General features: G+C 44.8%; 1 protein-coding gene across 4 annotated transcripts in view; it reads right to left on the reverse strand.

The window, feature by feature from the left end:
* PFN2 (profilin 2) overlaps window positions 1–20846 on the reverse strand; it is a 57871-nt gene extending 37025 nt beyond the window's left edge. Inside the window, exons 1-2 of one of the 4 annotated variants that reach the window (XM_029615497.1) lie at window positions 20706–20846; window positions 20180–20350 (exon numbers count right to left, since the gene is read on the reverse strand). In XM_029615497.1, coding sequence (XP_029471357.1) covers window positions 20180–20311 — 132 coding nt within the window. In that variant the 5' untranslated portion in view covers window positions 20312–20350; window positions 20706–20846. The other 3 variants (XM_029615498.1, XM_029615499.1, XM_029615496.1) reach the window with 3 other exon arrangements.
* Window positions 20847–21967: the final 1121 nt, after the last annotated feature.

Raw genomic sequence — 21967 nt, forward strand, 5'->3', positions numbered from 1 at the left:
TACCCCTGCAGGAAGTGCAGCTCTTCAGTATTCTCCTCGAAAAGCATTGTGGATATATGTATCACTGAATAATTTGAACTTGTTAACTTAATTTGAACTGGTTGAGTTGGCTATAGCTGGAGACCACCAGTGCCCTCAACCGAGAAACTGTCGGCACCCGGTAGGATGGGTGTCCTAGATGAAGGAAAGCATGGCTTACCCATGAATCACTTGCTCCCGGGGGATGTCCCCCAAGAATTCCATGAGTAATGGCAGCTGTGGGTGGGATGCTGAGTCCATCTGTCTACACTAAGGAAAACGAAATTTTCAGGTAAGTAATTTCTCCATTTCCTAGCATTTAGCAGATGGACTCAGGACCAATAGGATGTATAAAAGCTACTCCCGAACCGGGTGGGAGGCTGCCCGTGACCCACTTAGTACTGCCCTTGCAAATGCTGTGTCCTCCCGAGCCTGAACATACAGGTGGTAAAACCTGGAGAAGGTGTAGATGGAGGACCATGTCACCACCCTGCAGATCTCGGTGGGTGACAGCATCTTGGTTTCTGCCCAGGACACTGCCTGAGCTCTAGTAGAATGGGCCTTGACTTTTAAAGGCGGTGGCTTGCCTGCTTCTACGTAGGCCGCCTTGATAACTTTTGATCCAGCGGGCTATGGTTGCTCGTGAGGCCTCTTCCCCCTCTTATTCCCACTGTGAAGAACGAATAGATGGTCCATCTTTCATATGGATTCTGACCTTTACAGGTATCGGACTAGGAGTCTGCTGACGTTGAGATGGCATAGACTTCGAACCTCTTCTGAATTCTTATGTTCATCTGGCGATGCAGGCGAGATAGAAATGAGACACCACTTTGGGGAGGAACGATGGAACACTGCGAAACTGGAAGGTTCCCGGTGTGAGTGAGGAACTGCTCTCGGCAGGACAGTGCTTATAGCTCGGATATATGACGGCCAAACAGACTGCCAGCAGGAAGGCTGTCTTCAGTGTTAATAGTCTGAGAGACAGGCCGCAGAGAGGTCAGGAGGTTCCTGCTAGGAAATTTAGGACCAGGTTGAGATTCCAAAAGAGGCACCGGCCACTTCAGGGGTGGTCAGATCTGCTTGACTTTCAGAAAACGGGAGACATCTGGGTTATGCTGCCACTCTTGCTCTTGGTTCTGTAGCATGACAATGCAGCCACCTGTACCTTGTTAGAGTTTAGAATCCCTTCTGTAGGCCGTTCTGCAGGAATTCCAAAGTTGCAGGAATTTTGACAGAGCGTGGTACGATGTTGCGGTCCTCGCAACAGGCTTCGAATACTCTCCAAATCCATATGTATGTTAGGGATGTGGAAAACATGTGTGCTCAGAGTAGGGTGTCAATTACTGCCCCTGAGTATCTGCTCTTCCTTAGGCGAGTCCTCTCAATGGCCAGACTAAGAGGGAATAGAGCTGGACCCTCATGGAGGGTCCAGCTCTATTCCCTCTTAGTCTGACTGCTGACAGGGAGCAGGTTGCTCCCTGTCAGCAGTCCCTGTCTTAGTCCCTGACTGCTGACAGGGAGCAGGTTGCTCCCTGTCAGCAGTCTTTGCATGTGTGTATCATGGTCTTCTTGGCTAGTCTGGGGCCACTAGAAGTACTGGTCCCCTGTGGTGTTCTATCTTGTGGAGGATCGCACCCAATAGGGGACATGTCGGGAAGGTGTACAAGTCTCCTGTGGCCAGGTCTGTACCAGGGTATCAATTCCCTGGGACTGGGGTTCACACCTGCGGCTGAAGAAACTGGGTACTTGGGTGTTGGACCGGTTTGCCTGGAGGTCCATGGTTTGTGTTCCCCAACGGTTTACTATCAATTGGAATGCCATGGTAGACAGCCTCCATTCTCCTGGATCTAGACCTTCTCTGCTGAGGTAGTCCACCATGACGTTGTCTTTTCCGGCAATGTGGACGGCCCAAGATCTCTTGAAGATTCACTTCCGCCCATGACATTAGGAGGTCTATTCCCAGAGACAACTGTTGGCTTCTAGTTCCTCCCTGACAGTTGATGTAGGCCACTGTTGTGGTGTTGTCTGACATTACTTTGACTGCTTTGTCCGAGTCTGTGACTGAACCTTAGGCAGGCTAGTCCGACTGCCCAGGCTTCTAGGCAATTTATGTTCCATTGCCCTTGGATGTTAGCTCCTGGCAGTGTGCTCCCCATCCTCGTAGGCTGGCATCTGTGGTGAGTAGGATCCAGGTTGGTGAGGATAGACTCGTTCCCTGGCTCAGATGGGCTTCTTGTAGCGACCATTGTAGTTGGGACCGAACTCTGTCTGGAAGCTGAATGGTGTAGTTCTGGAACAGTGGATTCCATCATGATAGCAGTGAGCATTAGGGGTCTCATGTGAGCCCATGCCCAAGGGACTACTTCCAGTGTATGCCATGAGGCCTAGAACTTGTAGGTAATCCCATGCTGTGGGGAGAGGTTTGCTCAACAGGGTTTGTAACTGGGTCATCAGTTTTGATCTCTTTGTGTCGGGATGATCTTGTTTGGTGTCGAACTGGACTCCCAGGTATTCTAGAGATTGGGAAGGCTGCAGGCAGCTCTTGTTTGTGTTGACCATCCACCCGAGGCTCTCCAGTAGAGTTTTGACTGTTGCCTGGTGGTTTTCCTCTGATCAGCCAATCGTCTAGATAAGGGTGCATGCGGATTCCTTCCTTCCTCAGTGTTGCTGCCACCACCACTATGATCTTGGTGAATGTCCAGGGTGCAGTGGCTAACCTGAAAGGTAGTGCCTGTCCAGGATCGAGAAGCATAGAAAACACTGATAACTCGAAGGATTGGAATGTGTAGGTAGGCTGACAGATCCAGGGATGTAAGAACTCTCCCGCTTGTATTGCCCTTATTACCGAGCGTAGGGTTTCCATGTGGAAGTGAGGAATCTTCAGGTGACAGTTGACTGCCTTGAGGTCCAGAATGGGTCTGAATGTTCCTTTTTTGGGGGACGATAAATACTGGACATTATTCCATCTATTTTATTTGTTGTGGAGGCACCGGTGTTATAGCCTCTAAGGCTAGCATCTGGTCAGTGTAGCTTCCACTGCCATCCTCTTGGAAGGGTCGTGGCAGGGAGATTCCACAAACTTGTCTGGAGGCAGGTGGTGGAAATCCAGGTAATATCCCTCTCGAATGATGGATAGGACCCACCTTTAGTAGAATAAGGCAATTCTGCCCCTATGGCTTCTTCCTTTGGATGGAGCGGCTGGGGCCCGAGCTGGCTCCCTTTTGTTGTGCTTGTTCCAAAAGGACTGGCTCCAGCCTGCGGGGCAGGCTGCTTGATATGTGCTTCTATATGAGTTGAATTGATGTGATCCTCTGCCCCTGAGGTTTGGGGAAAGGATCGCTGGTTTCTCTTATTCCTGTCCTCTGGTAGCCACGGTAGTGGGGACTCGCCCCATTTGTTGGTTGGTTTCTCTAGTTCGCTTCCAAACAGGAGTGTTCCCTTGAAAGGCATCCTTGTGAGTCTCGTTTTGGAGGATGCAGCTGACCAGTTTGAGCCAGATTTGTCTTCTGGCTGCCACAGCGGATGATACTCCTCTAGCTGCTGTGCGTACCAGATCAGAAGCGGCGTCCGCGAGGAACGATACAGCTGGTTCCAGGGCCTCCCCAGGAGTGTTCCTGGTCTGTGCTAAGCAGGCACGTGTCACCACGGCAGAGTAGGCCGTGATCTGTAAAGACATAGCTGAGACAAAGGACTGTTTGAGAATAGATTCCAGACATCTGTCTTGAGCATCCTTGAGTGCTGCTTCTCCCTCCACCAGGATAGTAGTGTGCTTCGATACCGTGCAGACCATGGCATCCACTTTCAGACATGCCAGGAGATATTTGGCAACTGGGTCTAGAGCAGTGATGGCTAACCTATGACACTTGTGTCAGAGGTGACAGGCCGAGATGTTTTTGCTGACACGCACAGCGTTTCATGGACTGTCGGGAATTTTTTTTTTGTGGCTGCGCCGACCCCTTAAAATTAGGTTTAGTATCCCCCACCCCCCGGACCCCTCCACCCCCCCTCCCCAATGCCCCCAGGCGCAGGGAGGCTCATTCAGAGCAGCGATAGGCAGGGCCGTGGTGAGGCTTATGTCACCAAACACGTTGATGCTCCTCCTTCCTGCCTGTGCGGCCCCAGAAGTAAACGTTGCCGGAGCTGCGTGGGCAGGAAGGAGGTGAAGCATCAGCGCGTGCAGAAGAGGAGCAGCACTTGTGCTTAGGGGCCGCCGCGAATTCCAAGTCGCAGCGGCCCGAGAAGAGGAAGAGGCCCGGTAGCAGGGCCACCGCGGCCCGAGAAGATCAGGGCTGCTGCAGGGCCCATCCTGTGGTGACCTGCGAAGAGGAGGCCCAGAGGTGAGAGAGGCTGAGGGTCTGTAGAGTGTGTGTGTGCGCGTGTGTGAGATGAGTTGAGAGATTGTGTTTGAGAGTGAGGACCTGAATGTTTGCAGAGACAGCATGTGGGAGTGAGCGAGAGCCTGTGTATGTGAGAGTCAGACAGCATGTGCCAGTGAGAGATTGTGTGTATGAATGATTGTATGAGAGAGCATGTGACAGTGAGAGCGAGAACCTGACTGAGGGAAGAAGATGGAGAGAAAAGAAACAGAAAAAAAACACAATATAAAAGGAATTGGCAAAAAAAATAAGGGAAGGTGGAAAAAACGCCTGTGACCAACCAATTAGAAAACTAAGATCAGACAGAGAAGGCAAAAAAAAAGAGATTACTTTAGTGATTGGCACATGTAATCTTTGGGAATGTGCAAGAATAGCACTTTCTCTACATATCTCACAATGTACGAGAACAGCATGGAGAAAGTGGAAGCCCACAGGACCTGCACAGAGGTGGCAGCAGAATGGAATTCATTGTCAGTAGCAGCAATCTGCACCTCCCCAATAGCCATGTGGAAGCAGAGGAATGAGAGAGGTTCTGAGGTTGCTGGCAAAAGAGAGGGGGGTCTGCATTTAGCGTGTGCCATGTGTATGAATGGGACTCTGTATGTGTGTGAATGCATAGGTGCCTGCCTGGGGGTCTGTGTGCATGCCTGGGGGATGGGGAGAGTGTGGTGTGAAAATGAAAGGGAGTCAAAAGAAACAGATTGACAGATGAAGTTTGTAACTCTTGCTTGGGCTTGAAGTGTACGAAATACCAACCTTCAATTGAAGATTTAGCCAATGAAATTCAGCAACAAAAAAGATACTAAGCAGGTTAAGGTAAAGAATTTGTTTTTGCTTTATTAATACAGTACATATTAAAATTATAACTTTGTTATTAGAGCTACAAATATCACAAAATTATGGATTTTTCTAGAAGTGACACCACCCAAGTTATGCGCTGGTTTTTTATGAATTTTGACACTGAGCTCAAAAGGTTGGCCATCACATGGCTGCTAGAGCCCAGCCCCCTTTGAATGTAGTTTCTAGGGCATCCCATTCCAGGTCAATTAGTTGCTGGACGGCTTGTAATAGTGGGAAATAGCAGGAGATCTGACGGAGACCCTCTAATAGTGGGTTCGTCTTAGGTTCCCCCAAGGCACTTGAGCCCAGGATAGCAAGCTCTTTTAAGCTGCGTGTGACCAGGTCTGGAAGCTAGTCCTTGAAGAAGCGTCTCATGGTTCGGTGGGGCTCTGTCCCTGGGAGTTCCCCTTCTTCCAGGGGTTCTGCTTCCTCATCTGAGTTGTCAGTGTCTGAGGGTGGGGGATCACTTCCCTGGGCATAGAGGGTCCTGGTATGTTGAGGTCCTCTGGTGGAGCCTGTGGCCATATAATAGGAGGCCCCAGTTGCATGTGGACAAAGGTATGCAGACCTTTGAAGAATTCCACCCAGGAGATAGATGCTGGGTCTAGACTAAGGGGTGCCATGTCCCTGGGGAGCCCCGTTTGAGAGGGGGTCTCGCTGTGCACCACTAGAGAGGCTGGAGCCCGGTACCTGCTGGGGAGGGCCATGAGTTGGATTCCCTAGGGCCTCTTCGCGCTGTATACACAGGGCAGTGGCCTCATGCTGTGCGACTGATGTGGCATGCTGGGCAAAGGCCCTGAGCCACTGTTTCTTTTCCGGTGGTGCCATGGGTTGTGTGCTCCGGTATGCGTCAAAGTTGTGCATGCTGTTCTGCGCACAAGGAGAAGTTATGCATGTCACTTGTGTGCCCGGTACTTGGGTGTGACGTTGTGCGCACAAGGTATTTATGCACACGTATCGGAACGGTGGACAGGGCAGCGAATGGAACAAGATGGTGACAGCAACCACCTCGGAGGGTCTCCACATGGGAGGACCCTCTGATTTGACCAGGGTCTAGCCCTGCTAGGGCCGAGCACCCTGGTGGCACTGGCTGGCGACTTGTGTCTCCTCGAGCTTCATAGACCGGAGACTTTTAAATAGATTTCTCTTACCTTGTCTCTGTGCTTCCCAGTCTAGTTCCGGGTGGTCTCTGGCTGCAGGGGGAGAGGGAAATACCTTCACTGCCGCGCTCTAGGTTACACATGCTGCCTCTCAGCCTCACCAGATGTTGGGGGCTAGGTCCCCACAGAGTTGGCTGCTGGACAGAGGCTTACCTCCGAAGGATTGCAGAAATCACCTTGGGAATTCTCAACTGGGGGAGGGACCCAAAGAGTGTCACTGCAGGAGAAGGGGAGGGCTTGTCTGTAGAGGTAAGAGTTCTTACATTTTATTATTTTTATTTAAAAAAACTTCTATACAGTCGTTAAGTTGGAGAACCATCACAACGGTTTACATAAAGGCACGATAACAATTAAGAGTGGTATAGATTACAACTTTAACATGTGCCATCATAGTATGGTAACAAAGTGCAATAAGCTATATGTTTAAGTAAGCTAATCAGTTTGGTATGACAATTTATCAACGGTACAAAATTAACTTTAATGTGAGTTTGTTTGGATTTCTTTGGTAAAATTACTCTGTGTGAGTGTCCATAGAGTCCCTAACTGCTATGGAGACTGAAAATACTGAAGAGCTGCACTTCCTGCAGGGGTTTATGTACTAGGGCTGACATCAGATTGAAATCTGATCCGTCTCCAACTGCTATCAGGAGTACACTATACCCATTGGTCCTGAGTCCATCTGCTACATGCTAGGAAATATGGGGGGGGGGGGGGGGGTTTCTCCCATTCTTCTCTGCAGATTTTCAAGCTGCCAGGTTAGATGGGGGTGTGTAAACTATTTTCAGGTCTCTCCAGAAATGTTTGGAGAGGTTCACGCCCAGGCTCTGGCTGGGCCATTGGAGGATATTCACAGGCTTGTCACTAAGCCACACCTGCGTTGTCTTGTCACCCCAGTCTGAGGTCCAGAGCACTCTGGAGCAAGTTTTCATCAAGTGTCTCTGTACTTTGCTCAGTTCATCTTTCCCATGAACCTGGCTAGACTCCCAGGTCCTGCAGCATGCTGCCACCACGCTTTACAGTAGGGATAGTATTTGCTAAGTGATGAGCAGTGCCTAGTTTCCTCCAAACATGATGCTTGGCATTCAGGCCAAGAGTTCAATCTTAGTTTCATCAGACCAGAGTCCTTTTACTCCAAACAGACTATTATGTGCCTTTTACTGGTGAGTGGTTTCCATCTGGCCACTACTATAAAGGCCTGATTGGCAGAATGCTGCAGAGATGCTTGTCTTTCTGGAAGGTTTACCCATCTCCACACTGGAAATGGAGACCATCGGGTTCTTTGTTATTTCCCTGACCAAGGCCCTTCTCTCCCCAATTGCTCAGTTTGGAAGGGCAGCCAGCTCTAGGAAGAATCCTAGTGGTTCAAAAATGTCTTCCATTTAAGAATGATGGCGGTTACTGTGTTCTTTGGGACCTTCAATGTGGCAATTGTCTTGTACTCTTCCCTAGATGTGCTTAGACACTATCCTGTCCTGGAGGTCTACAGACAATTCCTTTGACATGCACCAACTGTAGGACTTTCTGTAGAAAGGTATGTAACTTTCCAAATCATTTCCAATCAATTGAGTTTACCACAGATGGATTGCAATCAAGTTGGAGAAACATCAAGGATGATCAATGGAAACAGGATGCACCTGAGCTCAACAGGTCTAAATAAACTTAAGTGATTTCAGTGGGGGGGTTGCCCAAATTTCTACAACCCTGATTTCACTTTGTTATATGGGGTATTGTGTGTAGACTGAGGGAAAACATGCATATTATCTATTTTAGAATAAGGTTGTAATGTAAGATGTGGAAAAAAATAAAGGTTTGAATGCACAAACTACACTACCATTTTATGCTCCTTTTCAGTTTAGTACTTTTAAATTTCTGATGCATAGAACTAAATGGTATGCTAGCTCAAAGGTTTTTAACATGAAAGTAAAGAAAACATGTGCTGAAAAAGGTCCAGCCCACATTTGTCATGTTTTGTTACCTCAAGCTATAAATGACTTCATGTCCCAAATAACTTTCCTGCTGGTTTTCATACTAGGATTTAAGTTGGAAATTATGCACATTAAATCAGGTTTACCTTTTAGTGCCACCTTTTAAGGCCAGTCCATAACACTTCAAATCATATTTCAAACTGTGATGAAATTTCATAATGCACAAGTACACTGTTTCCAAAGCTCCTACAGTTTTGAAAATGTACCCAAAACTTGGTATAAAAATGTAAAGAATCACTGTGGGTGTGGTTACAAGTGAAGAAGCACTACAAAAATGGGGAAGGGAATATATTTTCTCTTTTCACATAAACCAACCTTTTCTATGTTCAAGGCAGGTATTAATCTTCCAAACACTTTAATCTTACGAGTACTCAAGTCTCAGAACAAAATACTAGAGTCTAGAACTTATTTTGGCTCTGCCTCCCCATTTGATCTTTTTTGGGGTTTTTTACCTTCTTTGGAGGAAATGTATGAGCTTGTACTATAGTTAGGCCTCATGTTTTAGGAGTCAACCTTTTAAAAGGTCATGCCCTATGTTCCTTTCTTTACGTATTGGCTCAACATCTTAAGTGAACTCAGGTCAGCAAAGCATGGACCCAACTTAGCCATTCCCACCATTATAGTCCTAAGGAGAAACTTTTTAAAAAGCTAAAGCATCTCTGCTCCATGGTCTTCAATAGGTAAGATTATGGGTCCTTAGAAAGGACACCTTGGGACTACCACAATTTTCCATTCTTACAAGTAGTGCAGCAACCTACAGCTAGGTTTCTAGATTAAATTTTATTTAGATACCTCAAGGGAATGCCATTCCACAAGTCACCACTCTTGTAGACAACCTGGGAGAGCAGCAGCTTTTTTCAATATTCTAAAAAGAAAGTTTCTGAAACAGACTAATGGGAACATCTGAGACTTTTAGAAGACAAAAAGGGAACATCACCAGCATCTCTTCATATAAGGATTGGAGGGGGAGACAGACTTCTAGACATCAGATTACACCTGCACCTAACAGAAGAGACAAAGAGGGAGTTGTAGCAGCTATACTGGCAGAGCCAAAAGGTTCTGGTGGCTGGCAGAACCCAGGCAGTGGAGTTTACAGACATTTGGGCTCATGGCACTGGGGAGTTGCAATAAATGGTAAGAGAAGTGCAACCTGAAAGTGTGTGGTGGGGCAAAAAAAGCCAAAAGCAAAGTACAAAGCAGCAAAATAAAAGGCACACTCTACAAAAGAAAAGATTTGTGGCACTTACATTTTCTGTTTTCCATGCCACCCTCTTAAGTAAACAAAGGGTGGTGTACCAAATTTAAGAGGGCTTAACCAAGAGTGTCTATATTGCTGTTATAAATAAAAGCATACTGGGGATAGCCATGGAACGTGCAAGTTTGTTAAATGAATATATAGGCATATAAACTATGCACTGTATATAGTACTTTGTCACAATTGAGATATGATACTGAATACATTTAAAACCATATTAACCAACTCTCTCTCACCCTCCAACCTACCCTTCTCCCTCCCCGCACTCCCAAACTTTTTTCACTTTTTTCCCTTTTCCACTCGCAACCTCAACCCACCCTTTTCCCTCACCCCCGCCACTCCTCCCATCTGACATAACATGTATATTCCAGCTGTATATATTCCATATATATATATTTCCATGTATATTTCCGCTGATTATAATCCATGTTTTCTGTATTATTAATTTATTGTTTTATGTTAATTTATAGTTTGTAATTTTGTTAACTTATTGTTCAATTACTTAATTCTGTCCTATCTTCCGACATCCATGTTTTTACTCTCCCTGTTTTAATGTAACTTCTCTTTTCCACTTATACGTTAATTGATTTTTCCCCTTGTTCTAATGTAAACCGGTACGATAAGACCTGGTCTTGAGTGTCGGTATAGTAAAAGAAGTTAAATAAATAAATAAAATAAATAAAGGTGATCTCATCAGGAATATGAGAAATGGATCTGCTAGGCAGTTTAACACTAGTCTCTACAAACTAGTTTGATAAATCAGCATCATATACAGTGGGAAGAACAACATCTAATGGATTCTACACCAAAAACCATATTTACCAACCAATTAGATACCAAGGAAAAACAACATCACAGCTGTTAGACTATTATCCAGGTTTAAAATTCACACTATGAGCCCAAAAGGAAGTTAAATCCCTTGTGATCTTAACATGAGGACATCTGACAACTGAATTTAGTTACAAAAGTAATCTATAAAATACCATTTACATACAGAGTACTGTATGCAAGATTTTAACAGCTCACATTTGCTACAATGGTGGAATTCATATATATATATATATATATATATATATATATATATATATATATATATATATATATATATATATATATATATATATATATATATATATATATATATATATAATATCTACCTTATAAATGGGCTCTGACCGACGGCCCGCAAATGCGCAGTAGAGACCAGCTCTACCGCGCATGTGCGGGCGAGCTCGTCGATCTGAGCCAGCGTCAGAAAAAAAATGGCGGCGCCCAGTGGCAGCAGCGGGCGGCGGCGGTGGTAGCGAGCGGCGGGCGGCGGTAGCGAGCGGCGGTAGCGGCCAGTAGCGAGGGAGGGAGAAGAGAGAGAGAGGGACGGACTGAGTGGGAGGGAGGGACGGAGAGAGAGAGTGGGAGGGAGGGAGGGATTGAGTGGGACTGAGTGAGAGGGATTGAGTGGGACTGAGTGAGAGGGAGAGGGGGGACTGGGAGAGAGAGGGAGGCAGTGGACTGAGGGAGAGTGAGTGGGACTGAGTGAGTGAGAGAGGGGGGAGGGAGGGATTGAGTGAGGGGGAGGGACTGAGTGAGAGGGAGGGGGGACTGAGTGAGAGGGAGTGAGTGGGACTGAGGGAGAGAGGGAGGGAGGGAGTGGGACTGAGGGAGAGAGAGGGAGGGAGTGGGGACTGAGTGAGAGTGAGTGGGACTGAGTGAGTGAGAGGGAGGGAGAGAAGGGGGAGGGAGTGAGTGAGACTGAGTGGGAGGGAGGGACTGAGTGAGGGGGAGGGAGTGAGTGGGACTGAGGGAGTGGGACTGAGGGAGAGAGAGGGAGGGAGGGAGTGGGACTGAGGGAGAGGACGGAGGGAGTGGGGACTGAGTGAGAGTGAGTGGGACTGAGTGAGTGAGAGGGAGGGAGAGAGGGGGGGAGGGAGTGAGACTGAGTGGGAGGAGAGGGAGGGTGGGGAGGAGTGGGTGGGGGAGGGAGGGAGGTAGGGGGTGGTGAAGAGTGAGGGGAGAGAGAATGAGGGGGAGGTGAGAGACAGAGGGATGTAGCCTGTTTTAACGGGCTTAACGGCTTGTAATATAATAAATTAAAAAGCAGCCAAGCTGGGGCCAATCCAGTTTGATTCTCAAGTCCATTTTCTGCTCACTGAGTCAGCCAAGAGTACTCTGTCTAGGAAAAGGTTGGCCATTCTGGTTCTCAAGAGCCACAGATCTGCTTTTCAGGATCTCCACTATGAATACACATGAGATTTGCATGCACTGCCTCCATTATAATTCTACCTCATGCATATTTGTTAGAAACATCCTATAAACCAGACGTGCATTTGGTTCTTGAGGACCAGAATTGGCAACCCCTGCCCTAGACATATGTATTTGCCTTTGTATAATAGTGACCTAGTGGCCAGACTCAGGAAGCACATGGAGTTTTAGAGACCTGTGGTGTACAAGCCCTAGTTAAACTCCTCTTGTTGCAATGAATGGGCAGGGCGTTATAACAGGGGACAACTCCAGATTTTTGTGAATAAAGGCCAATAGCACCATAGCCAAGTTTTGACTGAGCCAGAAACAAAAGAAATGTGAGAACCTTCTCAGACAACTTAATGGTTCCTGTATGCATTCATGGAACTGAATGGATATACTAATTTATGACTGCTTAACTTTTAAATCTATAGAAACAAACAGGGCTGGAATAATCCTGACAGCCAGGTTATTAGTATGCCTAAAATTGAGGCAAGAAAAAAAAAAAAAAAAAGATACAAATAAAGCTTAAATAAAGCTACTACTTACCTGAATTTCTTTTCCTCTAAGGAAGGCAAGTCAATTCACACAAGTGGGCTATGCAGCTCTATCAGCAGATGGAGACCAAGTGTAGCTGACATAGCCCTGCCACCAGCCCACTAGTATTCTCTGGATTTGGTGAGAGAAGTAACAGTGGTGGGGCTGCTTGGCAATAGTGATCATAATATGATCAAATTTGGATTAATGACTGGAAGGGGGACAGTAAGCAAATCCACAGCTCGTGCTAAACTTTCAAAAGGGAAACTTTGATAAAATGAGAAAAATTGTTAGAAAAAAAACTGAAAGGAGCAGCTACAGAAATAAAGTGTGCAAGAGGCATGGTCATTCTTAAAATACCATCCTAGAAGCACAGTGCAGATGTATATATGGGAGGAGCCCATATAAATAATTTATGGGCTCCTCCCATAAATTTATATGTTGCCTAGTTCATCATATTATATTAAGTTATCTGTTATATGTACAGGCACTGCCCAATGGTTTTTTGTTCACAGTGAACCGATACGATGTGCGAACGGATATCGGTATAAAAGAAATGTTAAATAAATAAATAAATGTATTCCACACATTAAGAAAGGTGGAAAGGCAGCAAAACTATTAACGGCATAGTTAAAAGAGGAGGTGAAAGAAGCTATTTTAGCCAAAAGATCTTCATTCAAAAATTGGAAGAAGGATCCAACAGAAGAAAATAGGATAATGCATAAACGTTGGCAAATTTAATGTAAGATATTGATAAGACAGACTAAGAATTTGAAAAGAAGTTGGCCAAGGAGGAAAAAACTCACAGTAAAGAAAGCCTGTGAGGGAGTCAGTTGGACTGTTAGATGATCGAGGATTTAAAGGGGCACTTAGAGAAGAAAAGGCCATTGCGGAAAGATTAAAAGATTTTTTTGCTTTGGTGTTTACTGAAGAGGATGTTGGGGAGGTACCTGTACTGGAGAAGGTTTTCATGGGTAATGATTCAGATGGACTGAACCAAATCACGGTGAACCTAGATTATGGTAGACCTGATTGACAAACTGAAGAGTAGTAAGTCACCTGGACCAGATGGTATACACCCCAGAGTTCTGAAAGAACTAAAAAATGAAATTTCAGGCCTATTAGTAAAAATTTGTAACCTATCAAAATCATCCATTGTACCTGAAGACTGGAGGATAGCTAATGTAACCGCAATATTTAAAAAGGGCTCCAGGTGCGATCCGGGAAATTACAGACCGGTTAGCCTGACTTCAGTGCTAGGAAAAATAGTGGAAAGTGTTCTAAACATCAAAATCACAGAACATATAGAAAGACATGGATTAATGGAACAAAGTCAGCATGGCTTTACCCAAAGTAAGTCTTGCCTCAAATCTGCTTCACTTTTTTGAAAGGGTTAATAAACATGTGGATAAAAGGTGAACTGGTAGATGTAGTATACTTGGATTTTCAGAAGGCGTTTGACAAAGTTCCTCATGAAAGGCTTCTAGGCAAAGTAAAAAGTCATGGGATAGGTGGTGATGTCCTTTCGTGGATTACAAACTGGATAAAGGACAGGAAACAGAATAGGATTAAATGGACAATTTTCTCAGTGGAAGGGAATGGGCAGGGGACTGCCTCAGATTTGTATTGGGACCCTTACTTTAATATATTTATAAATGATCTGGAAAGAAATACAAGTGAGAATCAAATTTGCAGATACAAAATTGTTCAGAGTAGTTAAATCACAAGCAGATTGTGATAAATTGCAGGAAGACCTTGTGAGACTGGAAAATTGGGCATCAAAATAGCAGATGAAATTTAATGTGGATAAATGCAAGGTGATGCATATAGGGAAAAATAACCCATGCTACAGTTACACAATGTTAGGTTCCATATTAGGTGCTACAACCCAAGAAAGATCTAGGCATCAGAAATAGTTCAGTGTGCTGTGGCAGTCAAAAAAGCAAACAGAATGTTGTGAATTAGAAAGGGAATGGTGAATAAAACAGAAAATGTCATAATGCGTCTGTATTGCTCCATGGTGAGACCCCACCTTGAATACCATGTACAATTCTGGTCGCCGAATCTCAAAAGATATAACTGAGATGCAGAAGGTACAGAGAAGGGCTACCAAAATGATAAGGGGAATGGGACAGCTCCCCTATGAGGAAAGACTAAAGAGGTTAGGACTTTTCAGCTTGGAGAAGAGACAGCTGAGGGGGGGATATGATAGAGGTTTAAAATCATGAGATGTCTAGAACGGGTAGATGTGATTCTGTTATTTACTCTTTCGGATAATAGAAAGACTAGGGGGCATTCCATGAAGTTAGCATGTGGCACATTTAAAACTAAATCGGAAAAAGTTCTTTTCACTCAACGCACAATTAAACTCTGGAATTTGTTGCCAGAGGATGTGGTTAGTGCAGTTAGTATAGCTGTGTTTAAAAAAAGGATTGGATAAGTTCTTGGAGAAGTCCATTACCTGCTATTAAGTTGACTTAGAAAATAGCCACTGCTATTACTAGCAACGGTAACATGGAATAGGCTTAGTTTTTGGGTACTTGCCAGGTTCTTATGGCCTGGATTGGCCACTGTTGGAAACAGGATGCTGAGCTTGACCCTTGGTCTGACCCAATATGGCATGTTCTTATGTTTAGAATGACTATTTGTCAACCACTCATGTTTCCAACCAATTGGGAACCCTGACCTCAGACAAACATTCACTAAAAGGGGCTGGATATGACATTTACCAATCCTTAAATGAAGAAACAAATCCCACTGTTATATGCACCTCAAAAGGATGACCTAAAAGGCAAGTCAGTAGCAGAGGGCAGGTTGTGGATTGGCCTGCCTTAGAAGGCAGGCAAGTTATTTCTTCTTCCTTTGCACTCTAGCAGGCCAAGCCACTTGAGTGGGAGGTAAAGCTATTCCAGAACAGGGCCAGGAAGCTGCCCATTGTCCAGTCAATACCATATGTGCACAGGCAGCATCCTCCTGAGCCAGAATGTCCAAGTGGTGTAAGGAGGACAATCTCAGACAACCCAAGCTCTCCCCACATACCATCTGAGCCCTCGTGGAATGCACTCTAGCTTGCTTAGGCAAAGGAAGTTTTGCCTCCATACAGGCAGCCATAAAGTCCTTAACCCAACGGGCTATAGTTCACCCTGTTTATCTCCACCATGGAGCACAGTGTCAGATTGACAGATTTAGTAACTTGAGTTGAGATGCTGCTTGACATCCATCAGAAAACAAAGACCCACTATTGCCTCGTCCCCTATAACAAGTGAGCTGCTACTTGAACCTTCAGGGCATTAAAGAGCCAAACCTTTTAGCAATCCTTCCTGTAGAAATTCCCAAAAAAAAAAACCAATGGAATTTCTACTTTGAGAGGCTGAGAACCTCACTCACCAGGAGTGAAACTCTCCAAATATAGGCTAGAGATTTAGAAAGTGTTCTGGCCTGGAACAAAGTGGAAATCACTGCCCAAAAAAAACCACACTTCAACCACCAAGCCCTCTCAAGGACCAAGCTGTTAAGACAAAACAGACCTGAATAGCCATGGAGAATAGGTCTCTGAAACAGATGCTTTGGGAGCAGCAGTTAGTGGACTATCCACCAGCAGCCTCAATAGATTGGCATACTACAGCCTCCAGAAGTTAAGATTCTGCCTGGCTTGCAATCTAATATATTAAATGCAGAAAATGCAAAGAGGTTTGCTACACTAGTGATACAGGCCAGAAGTTAAACAAACTTACTGATTACTGTACATTGCAAAGAGCAAGGCAATACTTCCATAGGGGAACTTACTATTTCACCAATGACAATATGATCAAGATTCTAAAAAGGAAATTCTAAACAATCAGATATGAAGACATTTGAAATCAAAACCAAATACTTTGAAAATGCCAAAAGGACTCCCCTGCTCCCCAAAATGTATTTTATGATTCACTTGTATTTCCCGGCAGTGTCATTTCTTGCTCATTCTGTCTTGATATGAGCAATGGAGTATAAAACTTAAAAAAGCTGGTAAAAAAAAATGTATTAAGTTAGTGCAATAGGAAGGTATTGCCTTATTCTTTTGTTGATCTTTTATTTCCACCCATGCACATGGTCTAACATGGCAACCATACTACCAAACAGAAGAGATCAAAGCCAGAAAGGCATCTTAGTTAAATGCCAGATTTGAGGAAAATAGAAAGACAGGCACTGTCAAATTATGACAAATCAGACCAAGAGAATTAGAGAGACTTGCCAAAGAGGCAAAAAGCTAATAAAAGTGTTGAAGTTATATAAGAAACACGAAACCTATGAAGTATTCAGTTGAGCCACTAGATATTTGGGGGAATTATCCCCATGTGCACCCCAAAGTGTCTGTCAATATTTGTTACAGATTTTAAACCAGACCTGCTAGGAATGCAAAGCCCTAGAATGATCCCCCTGCAAGTCTATGCTGGCTGAGAGCAGCTTTTCAAAACATCCTATGCAAGTCTTCAACACATCTATGCTTTGTCTAAAGCCTAACAACTTTATTTCCCATAAAAATTGTACCAGATGATTAGAGCAAAATCAACCTTAATACTGTTTCTCCTATGACAATTCCTGCCCACAGAATATGAACAAAAAGTACATAAGTGGAATACTTTGCAAATATCCTTATGCTTTTTAGAATCCAGCCATTCATCTCAGGTAAGAATATCTGACAGTGAAATGCATAAGTCCTGAGCCACAGTCTCCCAACTCCTTTAAAAATTGCATTTTGCAAATACTAAACTCCATATTTCACAATATATCATAAGCAATGTGAAAAATATGAAACAAGTCATGAGCAAGTTAGTAAAAAAGGAGGAATTCTTCACCTTTAAAACTAAGTACCTTACTGTGGGGTATGTAATGCCTAGAGTCTACCTTCATGCCCATCCTTTTCATCACCTGTACTGGGTATCCTGCATCAGAATCATATCTTATCCATCCCTTGAACACTAGCTCCACCAGCAAATGTAAAACATTTTTCTTCAAGAGTGGCTAGAAATATGTTGATATGTCCCCCAAAAATGTGCTATTTCCACTTACCAGTTTATTTTCCTTCTGTTACTACAATCTTAGGATATATTGAGAGCAGTTCCATGTCATAATAGTGAAGAAATCCCACCCTTCCTCCCCCATCCTAGGCATCAGGTCACCAAAGACAGGGACAACCAGAGTTAATTTCTGCAAACTGTTCTTGAAACTGAACAGCCATTTAAGGGAGCCAATCAAAATATAAGCCTTAGAATTACCTTGTGTGATCTGTAAAGTTTTGAGGAAAAAAAAGCCAAATTTGTTTTAGGACCACTCAAGCATGGTGCAGGTACAACTGTACTAGATGCATAAGATATTACAGGTAAGCCCTAGAAGTCAGATGAACACTGCAAAGTTACTTTATTTTGTTTACAGTGAATTTTGAATACCATATAGTGAAGTTGTTCCAGTGTTCCATACTACTTTCCTTTACTACTACATACTTAAGGTCCTTCGTTTTCAATTTTTATTTTGCCCCAGGAATTTCAGTGTTTTACAAGAACAAAAATTATATTTACTTAGAAAAACAGAGTCACCTCTATGAATTTCATTTGTTATAATGAACACTGAGAAATTCCAGCAGGGATAAAAACCCACTGAAAAAAGGTCCTTATACATACAGCAATCACATCCTCCCATTGAACTTTCCAAATCTGCGTGCGCCTTTCCCCATTCGGTACTTATGGTAAAAGGCATAAAACCCATGTTCTCTCAAGCAGGGATACTATTTTAAAGGACACAACATTGAACAAACAAGTGTGCCCGAACTGCTTTTCGGGGGGGGGGGGAAGGACAGCACACTTGAGTATCTGGAATTACTTCTTGATCCTTTTAATTAAACGCTTCTGGTTACTCCGCTCCCATCTTGGTCACCTCCGATAGCAACAAACGTTCTGGAAGTCTAAAAACGTGAAGCATACCATATCTTCCATTTTCTTGTACTATTTTAAAAGGGAACTATTCTCGCGCATGAGTGAAAGTGGTGTTCTGCAAATACTCATGCTGCTGTTTTCTGCAAAAAAGTCGGCCCTATCCACTATTTTATCAGACGATATTTGGCCCACATTCCCAGAAGACAAATCCGAGCCGCACCTGTTCAAACCAAAACCTAGATTAATGTGTAAAACGCGTACTGTGGCCTAATCTCTATTTAGCAGAAAACTTAAAACATTTAAAAAAAAAAAACGATGACCGGTTGCGAGGTTAGCATTTTCGAGTGCAAAATTAAGGATTGTCAAGATATCTCGTTTCGCAGGGGGATAAAGTGTGCGTGAAACCTTGAAGCAGTAAAAAGTTACTGCCTCGACACAAGTATGGCTGGCCGGCCTGACCGCGATTCCTGGGAAAGGAAAGAAATGCTGCCAGGCGTGGTCCTTCCACAGTTAGAACTGCACCGTCATGGCAGGCCCCGGCCGTGCCTTACTCCAAGAAAGCGTAACCCGTCTTTCCCCAACCCCACAAAATTGAGCAGCAACAAGCAAAATACGAGGGGCGCGAATCCGTTAGAAACGAGCCCGCAGCCTAAGTAGGTGCCTGTAGCAATATACCATTGCTCATGCATCTGTTCTATTAAACAATTTAGTAACAAGGTAACCCTTCTACTATCCTATCCCTAGGAGCTAACGGACCCTAAGTAATTACATGGAGTGCGAATGCAGGAATCGGGGGTATCGGAATGGCCTCTGAAAATACCAGTACACCAATGGACTACGTGCAGCCGGCCTGTTACAAAAAAAAATACAAGACTTTGGACGCTTTGAAAAATACGTGAAATACAAAAAATAAAAAGTAATTCCCTGGTACAAGCATCTTTCAATGACTCAGATATAGGGACACATCCGTTTCTATGCCGCCGAAACGGATACTTGACTTTAAAGGTTAACCTTAAACGTTATTTCACATAATGTAATGTAATATAAAGTATCTCCAGGTACCCCGCTTCTGGAAGCCCAAGCACCGGAGCCCTGAACCACAAGCGGCTACGAAAAGCGTAGCCGTGAGGAAAGGAAAAAAAATTCAATGGGAATGCGCCATCTTGGCGAACAACATGGAGGCAGCGCGAGGAGATGATTAACAGAAGCCAACTGCATCAAATGCGCAGGCCTCCCCCGCCCCCCTGCCCAGCAGAAGCAACCCTTAAGCAGGCTCTCTCCACCGAAGTCACTATGCCCAGCTCCGCTTTTATCCCTCGCTCCGCGCACCCGCAATGCCGGCACCTCTTCGCCACCCAGCTCTTTAAAGCAAAAGATATCGCCGCCAGCAGAGTCCTTTTACTCTAAAACGGCAGGCTGCAATATTCTAAGCTAAAAGGCCCCATCAGCCTTCAGACTGGAGGCCAAGTCTTGCAGTAAGGAAAAAACGTTTAAATAAAGCCCCCCCCCCCTCCCTCCTACTGTACTCCAAGACAGTCTGCTTTAACACATCCCAAACCGTAGGAGTCGAGGGGAACCGAAGACCACTTCGTCCCAGTTACCTCCCCCCACGCCACCCTTAACTTTTCAGATTACTGGGAGCTAAAAAACGAAGTAAGAAGGTAATTAGAAACCATTTCCTCCACCGAAGTGCTTTCCAGCTTCACTGGTAGGTCATACCGTAGTTATCTCTGCCTCCTCCCCCTCCTTTATTATGGAATTTCTCCACTAGGCCACTGTGCTAAACATACATTTTGCCACTTCGGCCCGGATGATTCCGCCCCGAGATTTTGTATTTTTTTTCCCGTTTTGTCCCACTTACCGTAACGTTTTGAAAGATGCCCCCGGGTGTTGCTGCCCAGACGTATTTGGCGTCAACGTAACCGACAATGGCGGCCTCCTGGCAGCAGCCATCAGCCATCAGGTTATCCACGTAACTATGCCAGCTTGACATGTTCTATCTGGGTTTGGTTTGCTTTTTACTTCTTTAGTCCTTTAAAAAAAATAAAGGATGAGTTACAAAAAAAAAAAAAAAAAACCCAATCAGATGGAATTTCCGAGCAAGCAACAGTAGCGGACCCTGCGGCAGCTCGAAGCGCTTCCGTCACGTCCACGGATAATCTAAGCTCTGGCAGGCAAGAGTAGCGGAAAAAAAACCGGGCGTACCACCCACTTTCCCCACCCTCTCGGATCCCTCCGCTCCGAGTGATGCGTCCCGCAGCGGAAGAAAACTATTCACCGTGCCTTTCCTGCGACCCTACACGTGCCTCGCCTGAGCCCTTTCTTTCTCTCCCAAAACCTTTATTCCGCTAGTATAGCAGGTTCTCCATTTGTGCCGTTTCTCCTACCTCGGCTGACAGTCCAGCTCTCAAGAAATCTTTTCACATGGTTGGCACGTTTTTTTTTAATCTGAGCTAAAAATCACTTCAGGTCTTTTTTTTTTTTTTAAGCACGCCTCCCTCACGCATAATTTTCTTCTTTTCCCTTTTTAAGGCATTTACGGCGCGTGCAAAGAAATTCCCAGCCGCAAGGGGAGAGAGCTTGAGAAGAGCCGGTCAGACAGACTGGTTGTCATTTGTTTGCTGCTTGTGTGTTCACGCGAAGTCCCGACGTACCTGTCATGTAAGATAAGTCTAGAAGAGATCTAAGAAAAGAAAACCGTTAAGAAGAAACGGGAAAAAAATTTGGCTTGTGACAATAGGAAAATATTTTGACAGTTGAACGTTGGTGGGACATATACAAGTAAGGGGCTGAGCGAACGCTTTCTCTGGCTTCGTCTTTGACGTGGGATTTAGACTCTGCCTTGTTTGGTGCCTTTTACGTTTCATTAGTGAGGGGGATTAGGATGGGGGGGAGGACCGAGGACTAGAGCACCCTTGCAGAGCCAGAGAGTTGGAGGTGGAGGACGTTTGCAGCTGGCCCTTGAGGAGGCGCATTCCGTCGTTATGGCAACGGAAGCGCTTCCTGGAAAGGAAGGCTAAACCCAGATAATGGCGCGAGCCGAGGTTTCTCCCCGGGGAGCGCCTTCCAAACGCGGCCATTTCATGCCGGGAAGTGGAACAGGTTGAAAGCCTGCCGCCGAGGGGCCAACGCAAATTTTCAAGAGACCCAGCTGCCCCCAGAAGGAGGAGAGAGAAGGCCATCGAGAGTGCAACTGCCGACTGCTCCTAATAGATTTTATGGATTTTTTTTCTCACGAAAAACGAGACTTTCGTAGGTATGTATAAGGAGGTTAAGAGTAGGAACCTGCCAGGTTCTGGTGCATTTCACTGTGTCTCCAGAGGAGATTGTGAGACCACAAGCCAGCAGTTCTGTAAAGTAACTATGCCGGTAGGCATGAACATCATCTTTTTTTATTTTAATTGTAATCCACCCAGAGCTCAGGAATATAAATGTTTTTAATTTAAAAAATTATAAAGTTTTATAAGTGTGGAGGAGTAGCCGAGTGGTTAGAGCAGCAGGTGAGAAACCTATTCATGCTCCTTGTGACCTTGGACAAGTAAACTTAGGCTGAAAAATAGTGTCCTCGATTAAAAAAAAAAAAAAAAAAAAAGGGCGTAGTTAGGGTGAGAAGTGCCGGGACAGGCTTTTATCGCATTTTGGGCTGCTG

The sequence above is a fragment of the Rhinatrema bivittatum genome, chromosome 9, assembly GCF_901001135.1.
Source record: "Rhinatrema bivittatum chromosome 9, aRhiBiv1.1, whole genome shotgun sequence".
Taxonomy (NCBI): Eukaryota; Metazoa; Chordata; class Amphibia; order Gymnophiona; family Rhinatrematidae; genus Rhinatrema; species Rhinatrema bivittatum.